Source organism: Sinocyclocheilus anshuiensis, unplaced genomic scaffold, assembly GCF_001515605.1.
Source record: "Sinocyclocheilus anshuiensis isolate Anshui unplaced genomic scaffold, SAMN03320099.WGS_v1.1 scaffold907, whole genome shotgun sequence".
In the NCBI taxonomy this organism is placed as follows: domain Eukaryota; kingdom Metazoa; phylum Chordata; class Actinopteri; order Cypriniformes; family Cyprinidae; genus Sinocyclocheilus; species Sinocyclocheilus anshuiensis.
In genome coordinates this window covers 1,047,771-1,058,910 of record NW_015546133.1, presented here as the reverse complement: position 1 = coordinate 1,058,910, position 11,140 = coordinate 1,047,771, and the positions used below count along the sequence as shown (strand labels likewise).

The 11,140-nt window shown below is 38.2% G+C and overlaps 2 protein-coding genes and 1 pseudogene across 2 annotated transcripts in view; 2 read left to right on the top strand and 1 right to left on the bottom strand.

Moving 5' to 3' along the window:
• The first annotated feature begins 2,921 nt into the window (after positions 1-2,921).
• On the top strand, positions 2,922-5,966 carry LOC107701126 (importin subunit alpha-5-like; annotated as a pseudogene).
• An 827-nt stretch (positions 5,967-6,793) lies between these two features.
• On the bottom strand, positions 6,794-10,243 carry LOC107701124 (cysteine and histidine-rich domain-containing protein 1). The gene is made up of 11 exons (XM_016503063.1): positions 10,065-10,243; positions 9,654-9,703; positions 9,487-9,543; positions 9,236-9,393; positions 8,921-9,024; positions 8,776-8,834; positions 8,606-8,676; positions 8,383-8,488; positions 8,034-8,153; positions 7,796-7,858; positions 6,794-7,236 (listed from the first exon to the last, which is right to left on the bottom strand). Exons 1-11 carry the CDS (start codon positions 10,126-10,128, stop codon positions 7,066-7,068), a joined length of 1,023 nt encoding a protein of 340 aa, XP_016358549.1. The 5' UTR covers positions 10,129-10,243; the 3' UTR covers positions 6,794-7,065.
• A 517-nt stretch (positions 10,244-10,760) lies between these two features.
• LOC107701125 (protocadherin Fat 3-like) overlaps positions 10,761-11,140 on the top strand; it is a 67,087-nt gene continuing 66,707 nt past the window's right edge. Inside the window, exon 1 of the mRNA XM_016503064.1 lies at positions 10,761-10,832. The gene's annotated coding sequence lies outside the window, so the exon portion shown is untranslated. The remainder of the gene's footprint in view (positions 10,833-11,140) is intronic.

Below are 11,140 nucleotides of genomic sequence, written 5' to 3'. Positions count from 1 at the left end.
AATGACCTGTTAGAAACAAAGAGCACATAAATCTTAAAATATGTATTGATTCTTATTCATGTATTCATTCAGAATCAAAACCTCAGAGATTTTGCACAACACAGAGACCCGGAATATAATGATCGTATGCAGATTTGCAGCCACTGAATATTTACATGGCCTCTTTAACCTCTTTTCATTAATGTAAATGAATTATTCATTTCATTAAAATGAGTTACACAGTTTAGAGAGATAAATACAGAATTCCCCAGAATGATTTTTGGTTAGTTATAAGAGAGCCATTATATCATAAAACATATTGTGCTGTTTCCTTCAGTTTACAGGGTCTGAGGGCTATATCTTATACTTTTACAGATCACTTGGGGAAATCATAGCATGCCAAGAAAACATGGGAGAGGGATTTGGGGATTATTATTGATGTCTATCCACAATTTATACTACTTTCAGTTGCAATAGACTGATAGAAACCCACTGTATGAACACAGAACCCCATGTATATTTAATAAGATTGATCCTTCACACTCACCTCAGTGCTCAAAATGCAGAGTTGGTATTGGTACATGGACGCACTATTTATGTTCCTCTATTGACAGGTTTTGCTCTGACTTAAAAGGAACTACGATGAATTTTTAACCAGCAGGACTACATATATTCAGTTTTCCAACTCGGAAGAAAACTCTGAATTCTTCTAACACAAAATTGTTGGACAAACTTATAAAATGCATTCTGTTCAACTGGATCCGTGACAAACCACCAACAGTTATTTAACATTACAGAGAAATGCATACTGCATAGAACGCGTGCTATGGTTAATGTGTTTCTTTTATTAGCTGTTGTACATTATATTATATATGTGAATGTTAATTTTAACAAGAAGTTAGAGAGAAATTAATTACTTTATTAACTGAAAAAGGTGCCAAACATAAAAGTTACACGATCCAAAAAGCATTCGCTGCCGTCTGAGCTCTCCGTGGTGCTGAAATACAATCTGAAGCGTCAACCACAAACCAGTGAATTTGAATCAATGAATGGCAATAATGTGGCGAAATACCACTTCATATATCGCCATAACACATACTTAGGAACTGGACAAATAAAGCATACGACCGTTCAAATCAACCGAAACATGCCCATGAACTTAAGCGTGAGGCATTAGACTTCTGTTGAAAAAGTGTTAAATATCATCGTCAATAATAATAAAAACAGCAATGATAACACAATTTACCGTTCGCTCGTTAATTTGGTCCATTGCTCCTGCTCTCACAACCGAAACGTCTCTGTGTGTAGGAGCGCGTGCGATGCGCTTTCACTTCGGCGACAATTCTCGCGCGCGTCACGTGACTATTTTTTTTTCTCGCAGTTCATGACAACGATGAAACCATACCGAAGTAATCTGTTACTCTAAAAAGAAAAGTAACAGAAAAGTCTAAACCTATTTTTTAAATACAGTTTTGTCAGTGGACGTTGATCATTTATTTTTGTAAACATAAACCTCTAAGATATGTTTTAAAAACTAACGTTACAAGGATATTTCTTTTTTATTGGAGTACCCGCCCTATGTGTTGTAAGGTTTACCTTTTCCTGAACATCTCAACTGATTGGTTGAGAAAAATATTTTTTAAATTAAAGGTCAGAATGAAAAAGTTCGAAAGTCTGGTATTTCACTGACTAGAAAAAGCTTTTATTAGAATTCTTTCCCCTTAAATATTTCTTTCAGTGATAGTAACAGCGCTGATGCAGACTTTCTGACCACTTACCTTAGTCATACGGGCACAGCGCCATCACCTGGTAACTCAGAATATTAGATTCTTTATTACAGATTAGTGCTACTTCTCAACTTTTTGTTTTACATTTAGTCTCAAGTACCCCTACATCAACAACAAACCAGAAATAACTCATAATTTACATTTAGTTGTATTATTAATATCACTAAATAAAAATAATAAAACTATTAAAGTGATTCCCTTTTAAACTAAAAGTTGATGATGATACTGTAAGTGAAAAACAAATTTACAGATTAAGTCCTTTTAAAGAGGAAGCGTTGGCAGTTCCAGGGCTGTGTCCAGTCCATCTGACATTGTTTTGCTGTAAAGAAGAGAGAAATTAAAGAAACTTAAACATCTACCTCTGTATTTTACTACAAGTGTAACCTAATTTTTACATATTAATGTGTGCCCGTTATCAGGAATTACTGCTATAGATCACCTTCAGATAACAATACAGGCTTCCATAAAATATTTAATGGTAAAATATGTACTGCTTGCAAAGATGATTTTTTTTTTTCTGGAGCAAATCCAAGTGAGGCTGTGAATAGTTGTGTTATCAAACATGTATTATTAATAATATGTAAATTATATAAAGATTTTAGATATAGATTTTTTGTGTACATTTTATATAAATATTCTGCATATTTTATGTACTTCTTATGTAATGTCTTATATAATTTATGTATACTTATATAATTTATGTATACTTAATATCTATATATAGTATATATCTATACTATATATATAGTGATTAAAAACTTAACTGTATACAATACAATTAATTTGCAAGGTCATAGGATATACATTAGAAAGGACAGCAATACAGGCATATGCAGCTCCTCTACATGTTACTATATCACTATTGGCCTCTAGATGGCAATAACATACTTTTTTTATTTTATAGAACACATTTAAAAAAATGTAAAAATCCTATTTTGTTCAGGTCGTGGCATTAGCTGGTTATCACCTGACTTTATTATTATAATGTAGTTGTGTGATCCAAAACATAAAACAACATTTTATTCACACCAAACAAAGTGCAAAACCTTTGATCTGGTGTGCGGTAAGGCTACAAATTAATATCACCTGATTCTAATCGTGGTGGTCTATTTAATGCTCTTTGCAGTTGATTGTTTGTAATTGCAGTCAGTCTGCCATTGAGAGATCTGTTTTTTTTTTTGTACTAACTCCAGCTTTCGGTTCTCCTTTATCAGTTATTGTAATGCTTGATCGTAAAACCTCTTGTATAGTGTGTTAGCATTGATTGGCCTTTGGATAGTGCACTGAGCATCAAAATGCCTACTGAAAATCTGATAAACCTGTCCAAGTTCAAAAATAAGGGCAAGGAGCCAACGGTGAGCTGTGCATATATTCTGGCAATTTTCCTCTCTTTTAACTGTTCACTCCTTGATCTCTTGATGTCTCTGCACCCTATCTATGCTTGCAGAAAATGCGTGACTGTAGAATCGCAGAGTGTGTTGAACTTCGAATAGCTCAAAGGGTTGAAAGTATTTTGAAGAGGAGAAATATCTACTCTGTGGGAGATGAGGAGCCTCTGTCACCAGAGTATAACACTGACAACGAACAGGTGTTTGCTAGTTAAACCTTTAATTAGAATTTACAGGTTTACAATACTCTTGAAACTCAGTTTTTATTTTGTTAAGGTCACATCTGCAACAATTCAAGAAATTGATGCAAATGTGAACAGTGACTGCCCAGAGAAGCAGAGACAAGGTTGTCAAGCAGCTAGGTACAATCACCAGTCTTAACTTCATCAGTGATCTCAAAACATTTTATAGAGCATTACCAACCTTCAAATTGATGCTTGCAGGAAGCTGCTTTCTTGGGAGAGGAACCGTCCCCTGAAGGAGATTGTAGAAGCTGCACTTCTGACTCACTTTGTGGAGTTTTTAGGAAGGCATGATGACCCCACGCTGCAGTTTGAGGCTGCCTGGTCTCACGCCAATGTTGCATCTGGCACCTCCTGGCACACACAGCAGGTGGTAGAGCATGGGGCAGTGCCAGCCTTCATTGCCCTGCTGGCTTCACCAATGCTTAACATCAGTGAACAGGCTGTCTGGGCTTTAGGCAACATTGCAGGTGAGTATACATTGAACTTCATGGTGTTTTCTGCGTTCTAAAACAATATGGCGGTAGAACATTTGTACTCTTAATGATTGGTGAAACTTGGGTTCTTGAATGTTCAGAGAGGAACAAAGGATGACGATGCAAGTTGTACTCTTCTGAAGATTGAAAGACCATTTGCCAAGATGTTCTTTATCCCTTTTTAGGTGATTGTCCATCATATCGAGATGCCCTGATTGAGTGTGGTGTCATCCCTGCTCTGTTGGCACTACTCATGCTAGATGCTCCTGTGAGTTTCTTCTGGACACCCCACACCCAAGTTGCAAGTGTAAATGCATAATGTTATCCACAATGTTTTTGCAGGTGGGATACCTTTGCAATCTTGCGTGGACCCTGTCAAACCTTTGTAGCAACAAGAATCCCTTCCCTCGTTTCAGTGCAGTCCAACAAATGCTCCCCTCCATTATCCAACTGCTGGTGACAAATCCATCCTGTCTGATGCATGCTGGGCCATTTCGTACCTCACTGAAGGACCCAATGTGTGGATTGATGTGGTCATCAAGACTGGAATCGTTCCATGGTTGGTTGAGCTCTTGGGATTTGAGGAACTTGCTGTGGTGGTAAGTACTGTAGTGTTTTGTTTTCTTTTGGTGTTGAAGCTAAACGGCTTAAGAGGAGTTTCTCCAATATGCTCTAGACACCAGCCTTGCGTTCGATTGGGAATATCGTGAGTGGCTCAGACCTGCAGACACAAGCGGCCATTGATGCAGGTGTGTATTGCCCTATCTGATGCGACACCCTAAGTCCAGTGTTCAGAAGGAGGCAGCTTGGGTGGTGTCCAACATTGCAGCTGGACCCTGCCAACAAATCCAACAGCTCATCACGTGTGTGGATTGTTGGCTCCTCTAGTGGATCTCCTAAGGAATGTATGTCGTAACTGATGCCTTGTTTGCATGTTGAGTGTCTCCTGCCCACGCAGAGTTGCCCATAAAATGTTCTGGCTTCTACTTGATTGCTTGCTTCTCCTAAAGCTGGGCATAAAATGAGGCCAATTATGCAAGCAGACCCTCCTGGGGCTTCTTGAAATGTAGTTGCATTTCCAGTTGGCAAAAGTGTACCGTAACATGCTCTGTCAAATCTTTTGAGGTAATTATATTGAAAAGAGTTTAAGCAAATGGCTATACTGAATTTGGTCTTGTGCAAGAATTTCTGACGGTTTCTAATGTTTGCAGTTATATCATAATTTGACTCCGATAACCGCTGTAATGGCAGTCTTTGATTTTGCATCTCTTCACTAATATTTGTAAATGCAGATAATTAAGATTCATAAATGGATGTCTACTTTGCAGACAAAATGGGCAATGCATCCTCAAAGTCTACCCACTTTACAGTGTTTGTTTGGCCAGGATCTATGACACTTTGGGACACTCTTTTTGTACCTCTTCAAACTGTTTTGCAGGGTGACTTCAAAACCCGGCGAGAGGCAGTATGGGCAGTGACCAACTACACAAGTGGTGGGACTGTGGACCAAGTTGTTCATCTGGTCAAGTGCGGTGCTTTAGAGGCCATCTTGAACTTGCTTCAAGTTAAAGACACCCAGACTGTCCTGGTCATGCTAGACACCATAACACTTTCTTGGTGAGTCCACTATGTGTGGTTTCAAAGAGAATATGTAAAACCCTACTGCAACTCCCAGTGCTTTGCGTTATGAGAGATATGCTAAAATATTAACTGTGCCTTCTGCAGGCTGCTGAGAAACTTGGGGAGGTGGATAAGCTTTGTTTGTTGGAGGAAGTGGGAGGGCTGGATCAAATGGAGTTCCTTCAAAACCATGAGAACAATGCTGTTCATCGTGCGGCTCAAGCTCATAATGAGAAGTATTTCAGTGAGGTGGGTGTGTCAAGTGATTTTTTTTTTTTTGTTAGGATGGGGAGGTTTCTTGTTAAACGTTATTGTAATACTTTTGTGTGCAAATGCACTTTGATCTTGCCAAACTTAAGATTGATTGATTGTTTTTCGATGTTGTCCTTAGCTCACTCAGGATGGTGAAGATCAGTGCCTGATGACTGAAGCCACAGATGCAAAATTTGTCTTTGGACCATCTGATGTCCAAAAGGGATTTGACTTGATTTATTATTATTTATACATCTATAAAAAGCTTCAATTGAATAAATATTTTTGCAGTATGTTCTGGCCTGTTTCTTTTGTGTTCAGATTTCAGGGCATGGTGGATGTTAAAATTTGTACAAAATAATTTAATGTGGCCATGCTTGCACAGTCTGAGACTTGTAGATACCAGAGCCACCTTAATGTGATAAGTCTAATCACAAATGGCCTGTTTGTGTTTTAACACTGGTTTTGTGCCATCGTTGTAGTGTAAAGATGGTTTTCGGTGTACATGACCAGTCAAAATTCCTGAAAATAGACTTCAGGATCACTTCAGGGTAGTGAAATTCAATATTGATGTTAAAAGTGGTGACATGTGGCCGCGTATGGTGTCCCATACTTTTTTTTTTTTTTTTGGAATTTGTGCTCCGCATTTAACCCATCCAAGTGCACATGCACAGCAGTGAGTAGTGAAACACCCGAAGCAGTGGGCAGCCATTTTTGCTGTGGCACCTGGGGAGCAGTTGGGGGTACATTGCCTTGCTCAAGGGTCTCACCTCAGTAGTGGTATTGAAGGTGGAAGAGCGCTATACATTCACCCCCCCTCCACCCACCTACCTAAAATCCTGGCTGGTTCCAAGACTCGAACCTGTGACCTTTGGCTTACAAGTGTGGCTCTCTAACCATTAGGTTAGTTCACCCAAAATTACATTTTCCATCACTCGAGTTGTTACAACCCTATGAGTTTCATTCTGTTGAACATAAAATATATTTTAAAGAATGTAGTTAACCAAAGAGTTTCTGGTCCCCACTGGCTTCCATAGTACACTTAAACAAAACAGTGGAATGTGAAATGATCCATTTACTAGGACTGCACACATTTTGGTTTGAATCAAAATATTGTATTAGAGTAACTTCGTTCCTTGAAAGCTTTCTTAGGAAAAACCCTCTAAACATGCCCTGTACAATAAATCTATTATCTTGGACAAACATGAAGAGCTTTCAGAATTTACATGACACATTCATGCTTTATGTATCAAACCTTAGAACCAGAGAAGATGATTCCCACTCCCATTCAGAGAATGGTAGTTCTCTTCAGTCTCTTAATTTAATCATCACACTCATCCTCACTGTCAACATCTTTTTCCTTTTCGTTTCCCTTTGGAGGAGCTACAGGTGGAAGATCTAGTCGGGCCCATGACATTGGTTCTGCCTTCTTCAACACAACCTCAATTTTGGTAGCCATCATGTTCACCAAACTTCTACTTGCATCAATTACCTAAAGGGAATAGCAAATGGACAAGTCTTAGAATTATTAAATAATTTGATGCTTTTTTTGTATTGTAGTGGTGAAGTTTGTGTTAAAGCAATAAGCCTCAAAAAGCTGTGGTTTACACTGATTTTAGAACAGCTAAGTGGTGTTGTTAGGCATGACGCACAGTGGAAACCCCCCCAGATCTGGAACAATCCATTTCATAATAAAACTGTAATATTAAAATAAATTCTCCTACCCAATTAAATCAGCAGACACAACTTTGGGAAGCATATCTGAAAACATTATTCATATTTCATATTTTTATTTTAACTTTATTATGCTTTTCAGTAATGTTAGTGCCACATATTGTATGCACTTCAGCTTTAATGAAAGAGTTTTAAAGGGGTCATATGATGCGATTTCAAGTTTTCCTTTCTCTTTGGAGTGTTACAAGCTGATTGTGCATAGATAAGATCCCTGAAGATTAAAGCATGTCAACATATTCTGTTACACCAAATACACAAAATAATGATCTTTAAAAAAGCATATGATCCCTTTAAGTACTTTACAAGTCTATACTTACCCCCCACAAACTGATCTGCTGTTCAAATTCTTTCTCTCCTTCAAATATAATGTGGATTTTGAGCTGCAAGAATAAAGTACATATTAAATTACCACTATATAGAATCTTGCAAATAAATGTACAATTATACAGTAAAATATTGAGCACAGGAATTAATGGTTAAAAAAAAAATCACACCTATGAGACTTTCTATGTAATGTCAGCATAAAATCCAACAGAAGTGACCCTGGTGTCTTACCAGAGTGCTGTTCCCCTCCACTGAGCTCAGCTCTGGTACTGAATTTTTGGCATAAATTGAAATGATGACCTGACTTCCTGTTTGATGCCAATCAAACCTGCATGGCACAACCTCCTTTCCCTGTGCACACATAGAAAAATGTCATCCTCCACTTAAAACGGGATTCACCTGTAAATGTATTCAACATTATGGTCTTCAACAAATTATTTGTTCAGGTAGAACTTGGATGTGGGCCTGCAAAAGGCCAGATGCTCAAATTTTTTTTTATTGGACAGGATGTGAAAAAAAAAAAAAATCAAATTAAAGTAATATACTGCTTTGACTTTTAAATCTCATGGTAGACACTTACTGTATCTTTTTTCTTCCACTGATGCTTTCCTTGGGTACAGCCCTCCTGAGACAGAAACGTGTTGAAGTCTGAGGTTTTCCTCTTACAGCAGCTCCAATATTTCATCCTTTAATGAGGAAGGATAAAAAGAGGACTTAATTGCATAGTCCACAGATATATCTGAAATTTCTCCATTTACACTTTTCTAGTAGTAGTATTAAGTTTTGATCAGGCGCTAATTTACCCTTCATGGAAGATAGGTACACCAGCATGATACAAACATGTCTCTTCATCACTGGCTGGTCCGCTGAATGTCTGAAAAATAGAATAATGAGAATCCATTGTTTATAATGGACTAAAGAGATTCAACGTGCCATGGTTTCTAATCGGAAAAGCAGGCAGAGAGAACAGTACCTTATTGCAGCCTCCATTCTTACAGGACGTCCCTATCTTAATTTCATCACTATCCTCCTCTATAATACAAGAAAGAGAATAAAATGCATCAGAGTAATAGACAAACATAGAAAGGTGGGGAAAAGGATGGTTGGGATATTCTTACCCTTTATCTCCTGTGCATTTTCCTCAGTCAATTTAAGCTTTTCTAAAGCCTGTGCAAGCGAAGGAGAGATCTTCTGTTGTAGACTGGAGAAAGGCTCATCTGGACTACAAAGACAATTAAAAATGGCTGTTTTCAGTCATTTATCCTTAAGAGGTTGTAACATCAATGTGAGTTTTGGCTGGGTGAACTGTTAATGAGAAGAACTTGTTCTCTATAATAGTTTTAATGCTGCATTACTTTATCTTCTGAACATCTGAACTAATGAGCCAGAAAATACAAATGGGAAGACCCTGTCCTCTTCAAGTGTGCTTTTACCTTGGTCGTTGAATAGACTCCAGAGGTTTTGGTGCTTGGGTGATGCATTCATTAAACTTTGGCTTCCCATCATTCACGTTCTTGTCCACAGAGGACTTCACTTCTGGTTTAACAGGCTCAGAGGGCTTCTCCTGATTATGAGGGCCTTTCGTGCAACCCTAAGAGATTCATAAATACAGACAACTGTTTTAAGACTCCAGCCACAACTCTGTCTACGAAAACGCTCAGTCTCATCACAGATGAGCACTCACAGCAATACTGAGGAAATCCGAAAAGTCAGTTGTTCGTCTCTTGCAGCAAGACCAACCCTGGGAAGCAATGGAAGACACGATTTAATGGGTTTAACTCTGAGTAACATAACAATGGAACGGTTAAATTTCACATTAATAAGTAAACTGATCTTCTTGCATGTCCTCACCTTCAATGCATCATGAAACACTGGCACTCCAGGGTGGTATGTGCATGCATCTATGGATGAGAAGAGATTGATAGCGTGAAATGTGACGTCAAAAGAATATAGTCACATGTTAGTGTGTAGATCAAGTTTGCAACAACTGCCATCTGTAAACTATATAATTTACGAAATCCGATCTACTGATTAAGCATCATTTAAACGTTAAGGACCACCACTGTAGATGCCTCACTATTACTAAATTAATTTGCTAAATGATATTTACATAAAATTAACATATGGCTCTTGAGAGGCGGTCATGTTTCGTTAATAATACATGTATATCAATAAATGTTATTAAAGACGAGGTTTTGTTTCTGCATTTATCCTGCTACCTGCCATAGCAATCCGGCTATCGTTTTGTTTGTTAAGTCTTACCATCTGAATTCTTGTCGGGATCAAAACGTTGTCCACATCCCTTATTATAACACAGTACAGACATAATGTACGACAGAAATAAAACGTATATTGTACAACGTGGTCAAGAGGGAAGGATCCGAAGACTTGACTAGCTTGCTGCTGCAGCTTCCCGTCGTGAGGTCCCTTCCGGAATCTTTCGTTAATTTCCGTAAATTGTCGTGCAGCGCCTCGGCTCCAATCGTGTATTTTCGGAATGTCTCGGAATTAGTTGAATTGATGGGATCACGGGATGCACCACCTAACGGAGTTGTGAATTTAAAACACAGATCAAGAGCACAGACAAGGCAGTGCATGAAAAAGAGCCCTGTTCTTTTATATTTCACGCCGCCACATAAAATTAGTTAGCCCCCCAAAAAAATCTAATTATCATGAATATGTTATTTTTATGTTGCAACAATCTTAAATGCGTTTTTAACGGCATTGTCAAGAACATCAATATTGTTTTGCGCGCTCTATTTAGCGTAAACACATTAATCTAATTGTCTAATGTTTGTGTGAGATAAGGTTTAGATAATTTTGTTATATCGGACAGCAGCACCGGGTTTCGTTTGCGCATTCAAGGGATAACGTGCACTCGTGAGCGCGCATTAGGAGGTGCGCGCTCCGCTGATTACAGTCAGCTGTGAGTGGCAGAGTCCTGTATGGCACAGAAGTGACGGATGTAGTTGCACAGAGCGGACTCTTGGATGTCTGCAGCGCAGAGATTTCTTTCTCCCTAAACCAGAGGTAAGTGCTCATTCACATATTTTGATGCACTAATTATCGGAGAACAAGTGACTGCTTGGTCTCAGTAACAAATATATTTTACTCCACAGCGTTGAAAGTTTCCTTTCATTACAATCGCATTTTAATGGATACTCGTGCGTTCATTGGAGAGAATCGGTTTTGTTTGACATGATCAAAGTTATTTACTTAAAATGCGATACACAAATATAGCCTAATGCTAAACTATAGGTTATGTGTCATTTAGTCTTTTGTTGCACTTTACTTTCAAGAACATTTAAATATTATTTGTTGTACCTGTATCTCATATA